The sequence below is a fragment of the Zootoca vivipara genome, chromosome 6 (genome assembly GCF_965207765.1).
Source record: "Zootoca vivipara chromosome 6, rZooViv2.hap1.1, whole genome shotgun sequence".
In the NCBI taxonomy this organism is placed as follows: domain Eukaryota; kingdom Metazoa; phylum Chordata; class Lepidosauria; order Squamata; family Lacertidae; genus Zootoca; species Zootoca vivipara.
In genome coordinates this window covers 52,790,379-52,808,543 of record NC_142589.1, presented here as the reverse complement: position 1 = coordinate 52,808,543, position 18,165 = coordinate 52,790,379, and the positions used below count along the sequence as shown (strand labels likewise).

The 18,165-nt window shown below is 47.7% G+C and overlaps 1 protein-coding gene across 2 annotated transcripts in view; it reads right to left on the bottom strand.

Moving 5' to 3' along the window:
* EPHA10 (EPH receptor A10) overlaps nt 1-18,165 on the bottom strand; it is a 38,582-nt gene that overhangs the window by 12,088 nt on the left and 8,329 nt on the right. For both annotated transcript variants that reach the window (XM_035119693.3, XM_088672164.1), the window contains 6 exons: nt 8,354-8,509; nt 7,629-7,964; nt 4,554-4,678; nt 3,149-3,317; nt 1,066-1,177; nt 162-217 (listed from right to left, as the gene is read on the bottom strand). In XM_035119693.3, coding sequence (XP_034975584.3) covers nt 162-217; nt 1,066-1,177; nt 3,149-3,317; nt 4,554-4,678; nt 7,629-7,964; nt 8,354-8,509 — 954 coding nt within the window. The remainder of the gene's footprint in view (nt 1-161; nt 218-1,065; nt 1,178-3,148; nt 3,318-4,553; nt 4,679-7,628; nt 7,965-8,353; nt 8,510-18,165) is intronic.

Sequence of the window (18,165 nt, the reverse complement as noted above, 5' to 3'; positions counted from 1 at the left end):
CATAGTGATCCAGGGTTCTGCACGGGGAAAGGGGGGTGGTTGGAGCCAGCTGTCCCAAAGGCACCACTGGACTTTGGTGGAAGGGCTCCCTCTGGAGAGAAAGGTGGCTCCTTTAAAACATGCAGCACTACTGAGGATCTCCTCCCTCTGCTTTCACTCACAGTGGAAGTACAGCTCCTCCTCTCCATCCCGGTAGGCCTTGCTGTAGTCACACTGCCTGCAAGGGGGAGAAGCAAAAACCACATTATACCTTCTCAGCCAGGACCTGCCCCAGAAGTGGCTTCAAGCAAAGCCCCAATATAAGCTGTGAAGAAAGGTGTTGAGTCCCAAAAAGACTCACTTGTTTGCTTGCTCAAAATATAGGCAGGATACACACACAGAGGGTGGCTCTATATGAGGGCTTCACACCAGGAACAGGGCCCCCCTGGCATGCTAGGCAAGGCTCCCACCACCAGGACCACCAACTCCAATTGGAAGGGGCCCTCCAGCAAGGGGGGGGGGGCTTATTGGGTGCAACTTCCTGCCCCACAGAGTACAAGGGCTTCTGCATTACAGTCCCCAGGGAGCAGGAAAGAAACCTGGAGTTAAGAATCAAAAGGGCAGAGGTCACAAAGGAAAAGAGGTACTGGTGGAAATTCAGCACAGGCAGACCTTGCTAGAAGTCCTGCTTCCAGACCCTCCAAGTGTCCCTATTTTCCAGGGACATCCCTGATTTAGAGAAGCCATCCCCGGTTTCTGATTTGATCCTGGAATGTCCCACTTTCCCCAAGCCATCTGAAGGCAATCCTGTACAGGGAATTTTTTTAATGTTTAATGTTTTATTATGTTTTTATATATGTTGGAAGCTGCCCCAGAGTGCTGGGGCAACCCAGTAAGATGTGTAGTGTATAAATACTAAAATTATCATTATGAAATGGGACGTCCCTATTTTCATCAGAGAAATGTTGGAGGGTATGCGCTTCTCTGTTTTTAAGCCAGTATTATCATGCTCCAGCTGCCCTATTCAGAAACCTCTTAGCAGAGGAGTAGGAGGGCATAGGCAACATGGGGTGGTCATGTGCTCACCTCCTCCAGGTCAGGATGCCCAGGATCACAGAGACCAACACAATCAGCCCAGCAATCGCCACAATGACCACAAGGACTATGGGGCTCTGCTCATGGAAAGCGACAGCAGTGGCTGCAGGAAGAAGTTGGGGTGGAGAAATGGAAGGAAATGGGAGTTAGACCCACAAAAGCAAAGAGCAGCAGGGCCTGGCTCACCTTGAGCAACTGCCTGTTCAAGGGCCAAAGACGACCTCACCAGGGCATTTGCTTTAATTGTGTGGTTGGCTGGCGAGCAGCAAAGCTGGGAGACTTTAACAATACAGTCATACCTTGGTTCTCGAACTTAATCCATTCCAGAAGTCCGTTCGACTTCCAAAAACGTTCGAAAACAAAGGTGCGGCTTCCGATTGGCTGCGGGAGCTTCCTGCACTCAATCGGAAGCCGCGGGAGCTGTGTTGGACGTTCAGGTTCCAAAAAATGTCCACAAACCGGAACACTCACTTCCAGGTTGCAGCGTTCGGGAGTCAAAACGTTTGAGTCACAAGGCGTTCAGGAACCAAGGCACGACTGTACAATTCTAGGCCTAGGGCCACAGTTCTGCTTTTCTGTCCCTCTCCACTTGTAATCCTGATGGAAATACCTCGTGCCCTAGTTAGCTTTATGGTGAAAAGTTCCAATTGCCAAAGAGGCCATTTTTGTCAGGATCACAGCGGGGGATAGAGGTGATAAAACACCCCTCTCTGCATGCTGCAGCCTTAACATAATTTTTTTAATCTCCCAATGTTACTGCTAGTCCTGCAACAAAAGCCGTAACTGGCCTGGTCCTCCAAGAGGATGGAGATGCAGAAACGGTGCTGAGCTTTCGGCTCCCACTCCTTGTTGCAAGCTGTGACTGTTGGAGGTGTTGGAATACATGGGAGAAATCAGAGAGTAAGAGGAACCTCCAGACTTCCTAGACTGCCCTTTAACCTGTGCTGACCTTCCCTTGGGCGCTAGACTGATACTCTCATACTTTCTTTCCTCATTTCCTTCTTCTGCCTTACCTTTGGGAGAGGAGACATCTTTGTATGTCTCTCCTGCTGAGAACTTTCCTATTCTGCCAAGCCTATGCAGGCAGTTAAGAATACAGTACATCCTTTCATAATGGTTAGTTGATGTCTGCTTATAACTTTTTATAGTTTTTATTGTATGATTTTATTGCTGTGAACAGCTTTGATATATCTTTTTATGGCACAAATAATTTTTTTATAAATAAAGATCAGGCATGTTGCCCCTGGAAACCAAGACCACTTCGCTGTAGTTGGTGGTCCAAGAAACAGAAGTTTCTCAGCAAGGGGCTTTTATGGCATTTAAAGGAGTGGAAAAGGAATCCAGTTGCCACCAAGAACTGACTTCTGGGCAAACTCACAGCGGGCAAAAGTCACTGGGTGCATCAGGAAATCCAAGTCAGAGCCTTTTAGGACTTTTAGATTTAATGCTCCTACCTGCAGACTTATTTCCCTCTACCTCTGGAAACTCTCTTTGGCATAAACTAGTTACTTATTGCTTTCTCTGCTATTTTCATTTAATTTCAAAAGTAAGTGATTTCATGAATGGGTCAAAGGGCAGTGCAAAAGCATTGTGGGCGAGCAGCCAGGAGCTTGTTTTCATCCTCCCACCCCCTGCCTCATGGTCTGTTAGGCAGCATTAAGGAAATATTCTTCTTTAGAAGAGAGGCATTAAAATGTATGGCTTACAAAGTGGTTTTCCTTCAATACTTGGCTTTCTGGCTTTTGCAAACGGCTACGTTCTATGAGAAATGTTTTATTCAATTCAATTTGTTCCAAATGCATCTTGTGTGGCAAATGGATGCAATTTAAAGCCCCATTAAACACAGCCTGTAGAATTCCTACTGGGTGTATCACCCCAGTGCTTTCATTTCCAGCTAGGCAGAGTTATTAAGCTGAAACCTGGCCATCTTGGGCCCCCCTCCCTGTTCACTGGGGGACTGAGGGGCTGCTAGGCCAGGTAAGGGCTGCAAAGAGTAAGCCAGTTGGAGTCACAGAGGGTGCAAGCCTCCCAAGTGGTTTTGTTGCAGCCTCTCCAGAGACACTTGCACACTCACTCTCCCCCAGCGTTTCCACCTCAATGCTGTGGCTGCAGTTCCTGTGGTCCTGGAAAGCGGAAGACGACTTCTGGACTTGGAAGACATAGAGTGTGCTGGGCTTCAGGTTGTCCACCGTCACGGCTGGGAAGGTGGTCTTCAGGGATGAGTAGCTGTGCTCTTTCTGACCCTGTGGGACCCCAGAGTTTCAGATTAGGTGAGACGCTGCTCCCCAGATCTGAGAAGAGACTAGTTCATTCTTCTAGGACTGGTATTTTGCTCCACTCTAGGTTGTTAAGAAGGGAGAAGGCACTTGGGACGGGCTTTGCTAGGAGCCAAATGTAAATCAAATCAGCAAGGAAAAGACACAGATGCCTGGCTTTGTTCAATTAAGGTCTAAGACTCTCAGCCAAGAGGCTGTATGTGGAGGCTCTAGCTAAGGCAGGCCACAAAATGAAAGGGCTCTGTGTTCTGGGCTCTTGCAGCTGCATTTTATTCTATATATAGTTGTGGGTTTGGGGGGTCAGTCTGGATGTTGCCCTGAGTCCCTTTGAGTTCTTGGAGTCCTGTATCAAATGAGGGTTAAAATCTAACTGAAGATTCTATTGCTGAACTCGTCAGAAAAGTCTCTTTAGCCACTTAAGTATCCTCATCAACATCCCGAAAGAATCAGGTTGTGAGAGCTACAACTAAGTGACAGTGCCCTCCAGGCTGATGGGTGGGCCTTTTCTCCACCAACCCACCCCAATCCAGCTGCTAGGTAGGGAAACAATAGCCAGAGGATGTATATGAGCTGAGCCGGAAGCAAGCTGGAATCTGGAGACACAGTGAAATGTTTTCTCTGTGCTGGATCCAAAGCTATGACTAATGGAGAAGCAAGATCTGTTAGGGTGCTAATGCTGAAAGCCCGTCCATCTTATGCTCAGGTTGTATATGTGTGTAAATAAAACCACACATCCTAAAGACATTGTCTCTGCCAACATTCATTCCAAGAAAATTGAACCTGGGTAAGCGCCTGGAACCCCCGGGGTCTCTCTCTGCTAGGAAATTGGGGTGGCACACAGCTATATTTTCCCTTTTTAAAAAATAACATATTTACTGTGTATATTGCTGTGTGTTTTAATATGTACACAGCCTCAAGAATTTGAAGAGCCGGTACAGAAATGCTGTAAATAAATAACAAACAAGCCAGGAACTAGCTTAAGTCAAGCAGATATGGAGGTGCTATCCCTCTTCCCCCCTGCTGGTGTGTGCATTCCATATTCTCTCTCACCATCCCTGAACTCTGATAAGCAGCAATGGTGGAAGTGCTGGGTGGTGGGGTGGGGGGGGGGGAGAGAATATGCCACAAAGAGCAGCTCCAGTGCAGAAAATGAGGGGATCTGCCTTTCGGAGTTGAAAACACCACCCCTCCTGAAACAGTTACCTTTTCATAGAAGCTAATGTCATATTCGGTGTCATTGGTGCTCAGGGCGCTGGCCTCCCGCCAGGACAAGGAAATGCTCTTCTGCTCAATTCTCTCAGCGCGGATGTCAGTGACAAGCCTCTGGGCTAAGAAAGCCAAAGAGAAGAAAGGCAGGTGGGTCGCCAGCAGCTTTGCCTGGGCATGGATGGCCCACAAGACCTTAGGCAGCCCCTGTAGGGCTCCTTATTTTTCCCATGAAGAGAACCTGTAGGACAGTTGTTCCCAAACTTTTCCACTGCACCCTTAGATCCATAAACTCCTCCCCCTATCCAACCCCATAAAAACCATTATTCAAAATGGCAATTTGCATAACCCAGAAGCCTAGTCCAGTTTGCTATTCCTATAAATAAATCAAGTTTAGTGCCAGTCAAAGTTATTTGGGCCAGGATTGGGAGCAAAGTGGTGAAAGGCTCCGAAGGTCCAGTCTGAAAAGGAACAGAATTTTCTGAAGAGAAACTAGAAAGCATGGGGTGGGGTGGGGTGGGGGGTATTAGGGGAGGGGTAGTATCTCTGGTAGGGGAAACATTGTACTCCTTCTGGGGTAGTTTGTTTTCCTTTGGTCCCCACTCTGCACTCAGCTCTCACCTGTGGCTCCTGGAAGTTGTCAGTATGTGACAGCGGCCAAACCCAAGGAATGGTTTTGGCTGGCCGGCTAAACCAGGAGAGGGTAGATGATGGGTTTCAAACCCTTGGTAAGTTAGGGACTTCCCCTGCGTGTGAAGACAAGCTGTGAAGAATTGAGCAGACAAGACCAGGCATCCCCAAACTGCGGCCCTCCAGATGTTTTAGCCTACAACTCCCATGATCCCTAGCTAACAGGACCAGTGGTCAGGGAAGATGGGAATTGTAGTCCAAAACATCTGGAGGGCCGAAGTTTGGGGATGCCTAACAAGACCAATAGTAGCCCAATAGTCAAGAAGGCGGTTTCTGCACATGCTGTAGAAGGAAGTGAGGGGGTGAGGTAGCCCTTCCAAGAGAAAAACTCTGATCCTAAATCTCCACTGCCTTGTGAGACATCTTTGGGACAAGAAAAGGCTAAGCAGTAAACCCTACACAAATCCATAGTGGAGTCCCTAAGACAGTTGGGTGGTGCTTTGTATGCCTCTTTCTGACAGCTCCTGCAGCCAAGCTGGTGCCAAACGTATTGCTCTGCTTTCCTCTGAACCACATCAGCATGGTCAAGAGGGGAGCCTTGTCGTCTGGGCAGCCCAGAGCCTCCATACACTCTGCCCAGGTTTGTGCCTCAAGGAGGTCACTTTGGGGCTGCTAACACATCGGGTTTGACTTCACCCACAGAGGTGCACTCCACTATCTCTTGAGACAGACGTACGCCAACAAGCTGGAAAGCAGAAGGCATGCAAGCTCTTTTAAAGAGGCTAAAACCACCACACAAGCTTTCATGCTGTGAACTGCTGCTGTAAATACAGTCTGTGCTCATTCATATTTCAGACACACACCCCTCCCCCTCGCCTACCACCACATTGCCCATATCCCGGAAAAGCAAACATTAAATTATTCACTACGCCATGGCTTGATTTGATCACTCCGGCTCCCTGGGACACCAATGCTCTCCTTAATTAAGAAGCCAACCAAGAGGGAGGAAAAGGACAGCATAGGAGCATGGATGGGAAAGGAAACAAACCGAGCAAGTGAGCCTAGCTTTGAGGCATGGCAGAGGAAAATTAGGGTAAATTTTATTTTTTGTACCCTGCCCATCTGACTGGGTTGCCACAGCCACTCTGGGCAGCTTGGGCAGCTGCAGCCTTCAGGGTGGGCAAAGGACAGTCTATTTCAGCTTCTCATTCTTTCTCCACAAGTCTACATCAGTTTGCAATTTATTAATGTCAAGCCTGAGTGTCTGTCAGCATTTCATTTCCCCAAGCAGAGGCACACTAGTGAAAGGAATCTCCTCCAATGCATATCTGCATAATGCTTTCACTAATATTGGACTTGAAATAGGTTTTGTAGCTATGCCGTTTTTAAATATATGTTTTTATTGTGTTGTGAAATCACTTTGAGATGCTTCGCAGGAAGCAAGTCCAGCCTTTCTGTTGGAGATCGGCATAGCAAATTTTGAAAGGGAGCTGCGCTTCAGTTCACATATTGCTCCAGGAAGTGCAAACCAAATCTCTCCCCTCGCCACCCCCACTGCTATCTAACAGGCCGAGAAAGCAGAGGTTGTGTCACAGGCTCTTTCAACTCTGATTTTGAACAGCTCCCCACTGCTCTCCCATCCACTTTCCAATGAAGACTTTGATCTCTTGCTTTGCAGAGACCTGAAGAAATGATTCATAAGGAGTTTGACCCTACCTGTGAACTGGTCTCACATAGGCCATAGGAGGGTTCTGGCTCAGCAGTGGAGTAAGCCTCAGGGATGGGCCCCACTAAGCTGAAAAGAGGGCAATGAGCTCCCCCCCATAATGCCCAACCCTGTCTATTAATAATCCATTATGACCTTGTTTTCCTGGCAGAGAGGAACTCAAGGCTGAACTGTTTCTTTCTCCCTCTCTCCTTCCTGCCCTGTTGTGGCCCTGCAAATACGGTAGGTACTGAGGGTGGGGTAAAAGAGGTGAGTGCCCTGCAGAGGCCAGGTAGGTAAATCCAGGTTCAGCCTCTGATTCCCCCCCTTAACAAGATCAGTATTTAGTTTCTCTAGATAACTTGCACCTACTTCTGAGGCCATCTCTCTCCCCTCCACCCACAAGCCGTCTTGAAAGCCAGTGTGGTGCACTGTTTCAAGTGTCGAACGAGGACCTGGGAGAGACCCGGGTTCGAATCATCACTCAGCCATGAAGCTCATTAGGAAACCTTGGGGGCTAGGCACTGCTTCTCAGCCTCACCTACTCAACAAGGTTATTGTGGGGAATAATGAGGAAGGGGGGAGAACCACGTGTGTCCCCTTAGGCTTCTCAAAGGAAAGATATAAATGCATTAAATAAATAGATCATAAAATCTTTCGTAAGCAGTAGGCTGAAAGACAGGCACACCAAGCAGGGAGAATACCTCCCGCCACAAACACCCCACCTGCTTTCCTACCTGTCACCCCAGTAAAGATGGTCATTTCTGCGTATGGCTGCTCAGATGAGCTACCCAAGCCTGAGACGCCATTGACAGCCTCCACGCGGATGGTGTAGTTTGCCTGGGGCAGCAAGTTCATGAGGGTGGCTGTCCTGCCCACCAAGCCCCTCTGCTGGGGCACAAAGCTCACCCCATGGCCGCAGGGTGTGCACTGAGAGGAGGAGGAGCAGCGAAGGCACAGGAGGTTATAGGAGACGTCGCTGCGCCCCCCCAAGTCCACCGGGGGACTCCACTCCAGGAATAGGGTGGACTGCTTCAAGCGGTAGATGAGGTTCCCAGGTGCCGATGGGGGTCCTGCAAACAAGACAGTGGTTAGGCATATCAGCGGCAAGGGGTGGGGATGCTGCATTGCAGCCGAACTTCAAAGGGCATTTAAAATGGTAGAAGCCTGTTTTTAAATAAGCAAAACAGGTGGCCATTCTGCCACTAGTTTTCTTGCTATTCCGTCTCTGGAACTGTCATGCAATGCAATGCCATCATGGCATGCTGCAACTCCAGGCCCAAGATTCAGAAAAGCCACACCCCCATTGGGCACATACACACACACACACACACACACACACACACACACACACACCTGCTTGCAAAGGTACTTGTGTGATTGAGGATGCCTCTTAGCACCCATCACCAATGGATGAGCCAACCTTGCAATCTCTACTACTGGAAATAAAAGGATGCCTTACGGGTGCAGGGTGCAGACGGCAAGTCTGAAGGGGCCCGGGTGTAGGTCGCCTGGCAGAAGCAAAAGGTGGAACCTTCCTGCTGCGTGAAGCTGTGTGGAGGGCAGGGAGAGCAGCGCAGAATCCGAGCAGACCTCTTGTAATATCCAGGAGAGCAGGCTGCAAGGAGACAGCAAGAGGCAACAGAGCTGAGGCCAAAGGCAAGGGCAAAAGCCATTCCTGGGGAAGGACCCAGCACAAAACTGGGGCAACGAGTTGCAAAGAGGGGAGTATATTTTAAAGGTGTATTGGGAAAGAAAGTGTTGCTGCACCCAGAAGAACACATGAAGCTCAACGATTCATCTTGCTCAGGACTGCCAAGCATGGCTGGCAGCAGATCTCATGGGTTCTCGGCAGAAGACTTTTCCAACCCTACATGAAGAATGAACCCCATGGAGGAAGACTGGAACCTTGTTCCTTCTCTCCATGCTTTGTAGAAAGAGGGCAACAAACTAGCAATCAAAAGACTCAGCGAGACTCCTTCACCCATCAAAGGGTCTCCATTTAAAATGGTTCTTTCAACTTAATATCTGGGGGAAACTATGAAAACTTCTGCCAGTGGTCTTCCAGCTATACATTACAAATTTTCAAATGCAAAACCTCCTTAAGATTTGTCCCTTGTAAAACTGTGCATCACAGCAACAAATTACTAGATAATGCATCTTCCTCACCATTTTACCAAGACCAAACTAATTGTAGAGAGTTAGTGCAGAAGGCTGGCTTGAGGTATTCTGGTTATGGGAGAAATTAGGCAACCCTAACATAGACACATCACTCTCTACAGAGTTCTCAACAAAATTTCAGGAGAGGAAGATCACACACAAAATGCAACTTCTCCTTCTACCTCTTCAAGTCATTGCATGCAATATGTAGCATGGCAGAGAAAATAGCAAGCTCTTGGTGTGGATAGGTCTAATCCCCTGAAGAAAATCACCTACCAATTTTGTTCTCACTTGGTACCCACTACATTTACTCCCTGCGTTTGTGTAACAAATGGGTCCCCCCCAGGGCAGCCAAAGATTCCATTCGCTTGACAAGGATTGCACAAAACAAGTAGCAATGCTTGTAATTTTCAGAGTTGTCTCCTTGAAAATTAAGTGTCAGGGCAGGGGGGAAATTGTGTGAGCCTCTGCTGTGATTTCCATACCCGTAATTATTTCAGACAGGCAATGTAATATGTGGCTCAGCACAATAATGAAGCAGGAGGCTTGAGGGACTCTATGAGAGGGAGGATGCGGCAAGGAGACAAAGAGGGAGAAAGCGGCAGGATCAGTGAGATGCTGCAAAAGTGAGCAGCAGGTCCCTGATTCCTCTGCTCTGGTATTACAGAGTTCTCGGGCGGCAGACGTCACTCATGCAATTCTGAGATGAGGAGAAGCGGCTCTTTCAGCTGTTCTGAGTCCACAGTCTAGCTGCATGAGGCCTGAGCTGCAGCTCCTGTTGGTCTTCCAATGAACCGCACGGTTGATACATCAGGCTAGACTTGCTATTGTCTGAACTTGTAAGAAACTCCTCCATGAGGGACAGGCTGTGAGGAGTAACAATTAACCAAAGAGTTAACTGTGTACTGTAGCACCTGACCACTGAGGAATATCATGTTACAGAATGTACCAGAAGTGTTTCTGTATGTTTCAGTTGGTTTCGTTTCTGCCTGGGAGACGGTCGCAAGATGTCTGCGCTCTCACCAGGTTGTTTGTTATTTTCTCTCTAGAATAAACTTAAGTAGTTATTAGAACACTTTGGACTCTGTGTGTTCTTAAGAGGCTTTTTATCCAACGGCTATACAAGCTTTCGCTGTGTGAGAAGAAGAAGAACTCTGCTGTGTGTGTTTTACTGCCAGCCCGGATCTACGGGAGCAGAGAAGCGCTAGAGAAAGCGCGCCGGGCGATAATCAGAGGCTCCTAATTGAGTCATAAACAACTCAACGGAGCCCTATACCCGTCACAGGTTATGGGAGATAACAGGTCATGGACTCACCTGTCACAAGTTCTGGGTGACAGGTTATGGGTCATAGAACCTAATCAATCACCAAAGCAATAAAAGGTGATTGCAGCTGTAAAAGCCGTGGAGAAAGCCGGTGTAAAGAGCTAGCTGGGAGAAACCTGTTGTTTTGCAGTCGGCAATTAACAGATGCACTCGCTAGCAGAAAGACCCTGTACCAGAAGGCTGGGATCCGCAGTCTACCCGGAGGAGCAACGTGAGCTATTCTGAGTGAGTACACAGACACGGAGCCCGGGGGTGGACAAGATGGCGGAGCAGCTACAGGAGTCATTTGTCGTGCCGTTCCAGAGGTTGAATGGCGACAACTATGCAGAGTGGAGAGAAAGGGCCAGAATGAGGTTGCTGGGAAAGGATTTGTGGACTTGTGTGTTAAATCCTCCAACCCCTGTCGCTGATAATTCAGCAGCTGAAGCACAGAGGTTTGCAGCAGAAACCAGGAAAGACAATAAGGCTCTATGTGCCATTGCCAGGAGCTGTGATGAGGAACTGAGACGCCAGAAAGAATCGGCTGAGAAGGGGGGCCATGGGCGCAGAGAAGCCAGTGGGGGTGCAGTAAAAAGCACTGAGGAATCCACTGTGAGTGCGTGCGCAACAAGGCTTTGCTATCGGTGCCAGCAGCCTGGGCATGTAGCGAGATTTTGCCCAGCTCCGGAAGCAGCCAAGGTCACTCAGCCAGGTGCCAGGCAAACCAGCGGACGTGGTCGTGGGACCAGCCAGCAGCGCCGAGGCAGAGGACGTGGGAAAACTCCAGATAAGCCTGTCAGCCGTCTTTCTGCTGCCTTAGCAACGATTCGAAACAAAGGACAGGACAGTTTCACTTTTATTATCGACTCAGGCAGCACCCATCATCAAGTACCGCCTTCAGGACAGATCCTGAACTGCAGGCCACTTGAAGATGAAAAAAGCCTGCATCTTGCTGATGGTTCTTCTGGAACAATTAAAAGCAAGGGTGTTTTTTATATGCAATGCTTAGACACTAACCTTGATGTTTATGTTGTACCAGGCATGGAGAATGGTCTTTTAAGTGTGTCTTGCTTATTGCGTGAGGGTTTTGAAATATGTTTTGCCAATGGTGTTTGCAAAATTGCCAGAGATGGGGCTGAGCTGGTAAGTGTTACTGTTGGGTCTGATGGTCTGTTTGTCCTAGATGGGAGGGGGCAAGCAGGTGGAAGTAACACTGGTGATGCTCAGGCTAAAAGTGCCAATACCCCAAAGGGCACAGAGGGCGCTATCCATAAGGATTGTATTCATGCTTGGCACAGAAGATATTGTCACATGTCTTTTCCTTATGTGAAAAAAGCCCCTGATTTTGTCAAAGGTTGCAGGTTCAAGCCATGTCAAAAACACCTGCAATGCCGCGCATGTGCGAAAGCGAAGACGAAGAGATGCTCTTATCCTAGGTCTGAGAGGAAGAGCACAAAGCCATTTCAGTTAGTGCACTTGGATATTTCTGGGCCTATGTCAACGTTAAGTTTAGGTGGTTCAAAATATGTTTTGTGTCTTCTGGATGATTTCAGCCATTTTTCCTGGGTCATAACACTGAAAGAGAAGGGGGAGGCTGCCAGAGTGATACAGGAGTGGGTAGCCGAAGTAGAACTACAGTTCTCCGTCACTGTCCAGTGTTTCCAGAGTGACAGGGCGGGAGAGTTTTTGAGTGCAGAACTACAAGGGTTTTTCCGCAGCAAGGGAATTAGGCACAGAAAAACCGCTCCTTTTAGTCCACAGGAGAATGGTTTAGCTGAAAGGAAATTTAGAACGCTGTCTGAACTGGTAGAGGCAACGTTGTTTGATGCAGGACTACCCCAGAAGTTTTGGGGGGAATGCTATAAATTTGTGAATTATTGTTCAAATCGCGCTTTTAATTCAGTTGTGGACAACACACCCTACTACATGTTGTATGGCAAAGTTCCGAAGGTGCACTATTTCAGAACTTTTGGGTGTGAGGCTTGGGTTCTAATTCCAAAGCAGAAGCGCAGAAAGGGTGGATCAAGATCCAGAAAAATGATCTTCTGTGGTTACGAACCAAACTCAAAGGCTTGGAGGTTTGTACCAGCAGAGGGGGACCAAACCCGCGTTCACATTAGCAGGAGTGCTACGTTCTGTGAACAAGAGGGCTGGAGACGCATTCATGCTAACCCCGAAGTTCTTCTTGACTGGTCTTCAGGTTTTGACCAGGAAGAGGAAACTCAGGTAGCTGATGCTGGTGTTCCAGGTGCTGCAGGACCAGATCCAGGTCAGGCAGCTGGTCCAAGTGGTGTAGCTCCTAGGGAAGTGAAGCAAGTAGTCAGAAGCGCACCGACTTCACCCCAGGTCAAGCCTGGGAAGTACAGCAAACGTGGTAGGTCACCCACTTCACCCAAAGCAAGCCCAGAGGAGGCTGCAAAGCGTAGTAGGTCTCTTGACAGTGCTGCTAGTCCGAGAGAGCCACAGTCAGAGACAAGCAGTTCGGATTTAGAGGGGGAAGATGTGGGACCAAGGCGTTCAAAACGCACCACGAAAGGTAAACCACCTGAAAGGTTTACAGCTGTCAGTGTATGGGCGAACCTAGCAGTGTGTGAGCCTGAAAGCTTTGAAGAGGTGCAACAGTTGTCAGTGGAGGAAGCTAGTAAGTGGAAAGTTGCAATGGAGAAAGAGTTGAACTCCATGCAATCTCTTGGTGTGTATAGCCTAACACAGTTGCCAGAAGGTAAGAAAGCAGTCAGTTGTAGGTGGGTCTACAGGCTGAAACCCACAGTGACTGGAGAGCCTCAGTACAAGGCTAGATTAGTGGCTAGAGGTTTTACTCAGAAGAAAGGAATCCACTACACAGATGTCTTTAGTCCGACTTCGAGAGCGGAATCTTTCAGGATGCTTTTAGCGACTGCAGCGCAGAGAGGCCTAGTGGTCAACCACTTTGATGTGGACACCGCTTATTTGAACTCTGACCTCCAGGAGGAGTTGTACATGTTGCCTCCTCCAGGGTTTGAGAGTGACGTGCCAGGTCAGGTGTGGAAGCTGCACAAGTCGATCCACGGTCTTAAGCAATCCGCTAGAAACTGGAATTCGTGTCTTGATTCTGTTTTGAAGAGCCTAGGTTTCAGGAAGAGTCTAGCTGACAGTTGTCTGTATCTCAGAGGTGAAGGAGAACAGCAAGAACTGTTGCTTGTCTATGTTGATAACTTGATCTGCTTAGCAAAGAGCCAGATGCAAGTGCAGAAGTTTGCAAAAGAGCTAGGCAAGAGGTTCAAACTCAAGAATCTAGGTGCAGTGAATGTTTATCTAGGTGTACAGATAGACAGAACTGAGGATGGAAGTTTCTTGCTCAGTCAGAAAGGCAAGATTGAACATTTGCTTGAGAAGTTCAGAATGTCTGATTGTAAAGGGGTCAGAACACCCATGGAGACAAACTTTGTGAAAGAGTCACAAGTGAAGGACAAAGTGGCGTTTGAGAGTCCTGAAGTGTTTCAGTCAGCGCTAGGGAGTCTGTTGTATTTGTCACAATGGAGCAGACCAGATATTGCTTTTGCAGTCAATTTGCTCAGTAGAGAAGCATCGAAACCTAGCGTGCATGCTTGGAATGGCATTAATAGAGTGCTTAGGTATTTGCAGGAGACCAAAGAGTATTGTTTGGAGATGTCAGCGCAAGGTGAGCCACAACTCACTTGTTTTGCAGATGCTGATTGGGCCAATCAGGAGGACAGGAAGTCAGTGACTGGTTTGGTAGTCAAGTTTGGAAATGCCCTGATTGGTTGGCGGTCGCGCAGGCAAAGCCTAATAGCAATGTCTTCCACGGAAGCCGAATTCTGTGCGTTGTCTGCGACATGCACTGAATTGGAGTACTACAGATGTTTGGTCCAGGAAATCTGGGGTGATTGTAGCCAGCCCATCACTGTTTGGGGCGACAATCAACCATCTTTGAGACTGGCGGAGTCTGGACAGTTCAAGGCCAGAACCAAACACTTAGACATCCGCTTCCGAAACGTATGTCAGAGCATACAGGTAGGCTTGGTGAAGTTGAGGTATTGTCCAAGCCAAGAGAACCTAGCAGATGGGTTCACAAAACCCTTGAGTTTCCAACGGCATGGGGAATTCTGTGAAGGGTTGGTTTTGGGGTAAGTTTGGATACCCGCTATCCCCAGTGTTCAGGTGAGAGGGGGTGTGAGGAGTAACAAGTAACCAAAGAGTTAACTGTGTACTATAGCACCTGACCACTGAGGAATATCATGTTACAGAATGTACCAGAAGTGTTTCTGTATGTTTCAGTTGGTTTCGTTTCTGCCTGGGAGACGGTCGCAAGATGTCTGCGCTCTCACCAGGTTGTTTGTTATTTTCTCTCTAGAATAAACTTAAGTAGTTATTAGAACACTTTGGACTCTGTGTGTTCTTAAGAGGCTTTTTATCCAACGGCTATACAAGCTTTCGCTGTGTGAGAAGAAGAAGAACTCTGCTGTGTGTGTTTTACTGCCAGCCCGGATCTACGGGAGCAGAGAAGCGCTAGAGAAAGCGCGCCGGGCGATAATCAGAGGCTCCTAATTGAGTCATAAACAACTCAACGGAGCCCTATACCCGTCACACAGGCCACTAGTCTTTTGCAGGATCAGAGCAGCTATGGTTACATGCAGAGTTGCGGTTCACACAAACTGTCAGGGCCAATTCATGCATTGCCAAGTTCAGGAGGGAAAACGGGAAAGTTCCACAGTCACAGGGGTGCCTTTCTTGCAACCATCTGGCAGACACAGAGAAAGCAGACAGCTTTCCTTCCACTGTCTAATCTGCACACATGCACAATTGTGAAGACAGGGTCTAAGAGGAAGCAGGTGCTGTTGAATGGCTTTTTCTCCTAGAAGACAAGCTTCGTGAACCTGACCAGGAAATCTGACCAGGAGAGCTGAGAGGAAGAAGGGAAGGGGGCAGGAGATGGAATGATAGAGAAATCACCACGGATTAGCTTCGGATTCTGCCTTAATCTTGAAAGTGGAAGGAATGACATAGTGAGGGTCTTGTAGCCCGGAATAAATAGGGAGATGGTTAGAGAAACCAGACTACTATAAATTTACATGGTTTTTTGTTCTTATACTATGCTCTGCTTTTACTGCCCTGTAAACTGCCTCAATAGTCCTTTGAAACACAAGGTAGTACACTGATAATTTTAACAAATGATTTTTAAGTCTCCCGGGCCAGATGAATTGCACCCTCAGTTGCGAAAGCAGATTGTGGCTATTACGGTATTTCAGAGCCGCTGACTGTAGCCTTTGAGAATTGCCTGAGAAGTGGAGATGGGTGAAAAAAGAGAAAAGTGCAGAAACTACAGACCAGAAGTTTGATACTAGGCAAACTTCTAGAGCAGACGAACCCTGGTTTGCCCCAGCAGGGCCTTTCAGCTACACTGGCTTTTGCAAGAGAGGATTATGCAATTCCAGACTGCTATCAGTTACTGAAGGTCAAGTTTGAGAGAGAAACAGAAGGGCCCAGACAGCCATTCACTCCATCTTGCCTAATTATTATTAACCCCAATTACACCATGCAGCTTAATTATGTTCCTGGACACTTCTGTAGAATCCATCAGCTAATTAAAGTTGTCCCCTGGTTTAATGGGCACAGGAGCCATTAAGAGGCAGGATCCATCCTCCTCCTTCTCCCCCCTCCTCCAACTGTCTAGTGCCAAATTTAACAGCAGGCAGAACAGGATGGAGTCCTTCCTTTGTGAGCAGCAAGTTGACTTCTGTCTGTAATGACACAGGAGGGGCAAATCCTGCAAGCGCTTCTCCCAGAGAAGATGGACTTGATAAGCAGAACTCCTTTCCCTAACCCAAAGGAAAGAAATTCATTTCTGAGCCTCTTTCCAAGTCCATGCTGAAATGAGTTCAGGCTCTTCCACTGCCTTTGCTCAGAAGATTTTCAGAGGCCTGAGGCACTGCCAACAAATTATCTCTTCATTTCTTGGCACAGGGCTGGCAATTGCTTCTGCAACAGAGGCTCCCTGCAAAGCGGCCACTTTCCTCAGCCATGCCTGCCTGCCACAAAGCCAGCAGAATATTAACACAGTACTGCCTCCCACCACTGCTGTCAAAGCCAGAGAGGAACACGCTGTAATAGAAATTCTCCTGCACCACCAATTTATGCCTCTGTCAAGGAGAAGTGGCTGACAGTTATTTTTGGAACTGGATCTCCATCATATTAATTTGATGGCTGGTTGAAGTTGTCTCATTTGCAAGAAACCCAGCTGATAAATATTAACCTTGGACTTTGCTGGAAGTCTCCTTGCTGCTGCTGAGCGAAGGGTGTGAGAAAGATGGGCAGCGTTTGCAGGAGTTGTCAGCTGCTTCTTGTGCTGGAGGGCTCCAGATTCACAAAAGTATGTGCCCAGCAGGATGCAAAAACATTTCTCGCCTTCTTCCTATAGCCAATGATGAAAGGCCCAGGGGGCTAGCTTGCTAACCATAGTTTAGCATGAGAATGACCCTATCCTAGTTTAGCATGAGAATGACCCCCTATCCTGGGGCTTGTGTGCCTCCCCTCCAGCACAGCTGCAACAAGACTTTGCTTCTGTTTTAAATTAACTGCAGCTTAACAAATCATCCAGAGTCAAACACGGTTAGTCTTACCATGGCTAGTGTAAACCATGTATGATATGATCTTGGCTCCTTTGCACTAGCCATAGTTAAAACTATAATTAAGATTAGCCACAGTTTATCAGCTTCAGATGACATGCTAAACCATGGGTAATCAATAAGCGAAGTTGAAGCTTTCAGCTTCCTTGTGACTGCATCAGAGTCAGGGGGGAGTTCAGAACTCAAAAGGGAGGGGAGGCGTCTCCTTCATCTGCTCCATCATGAAGCTCCACTCACTGGAATAACATCCAAGCACAGCCAGTGAATTCAGCAGAGAGAAAGACCAGCAGATGAGCAGCCACAAAGCTAGGCAGGCTCATCACCCCTTGCATTCCAAGGGAATCAGGGTGATGTTTGAGACCCAAATAAGCAGAGAGGAGCATTTGACTGCACACACACAGTCACGGAGTTCCTCTTAAAATAGTTCCTCGTCAAATAGTTTGTGCCATCAGAAACGTCTTCCTGGCGCTCAGCTGGAATCTCATTTCTTGTCATTTGATTCTATTGGTTTAGATCCTACCCTCTGGAGGAGCCAGAAAAAAGCTTGCTCCATCTTCCATGGGACAGCCCTTCAGATATTTGAAGATGACAAGTGTATCCCCTCTCAGTATTTTTCTTCTCCAGGCTAAATATGCCTCAACTGTTCCTCACAAGGCTTGATTTTCAGACCCTTGATCAACTTGGCCACCTTCCTGCATACATTCTAGCTTGTCAATATGCCTCTTAAACTGTGGTGTCCAGAACTGGACATCTCCCTCCCTTCTTCCAATCCTGCCTCAAACATCCTTGATATATCCTCCAAAAAAAGGAAAAGAATAATGGGCCTCTCTTTCAGGGCTATTTTCATTCATTCATATTCAAATATATGCAGTTTTAATCAGTTAATCAACTTTCTTTAATCAGGAAATTGCCTTAGTTAGCATACATGTGTCAGGGGTGTTTGATCATGTCATTAGGGGGGAACGGCTGCATGCAGCAGGTGACATGGGGGGGGGAGAGAGACCCATCATCTCCACAAGGTCAAAGCAGGGCATGAAAACCAACCAGGAGACGGTCAATACTGCTGGTGTTTTGGGTTTTGCAAGCAGGCTCCCAAATTGGAAGAAAAAAGAAAGAGAGAAGAAAAGTAAATGAGGAGTCACTTCCCCCAACTAGCCAAATATGCAAAACTGAAAAATGCTTATT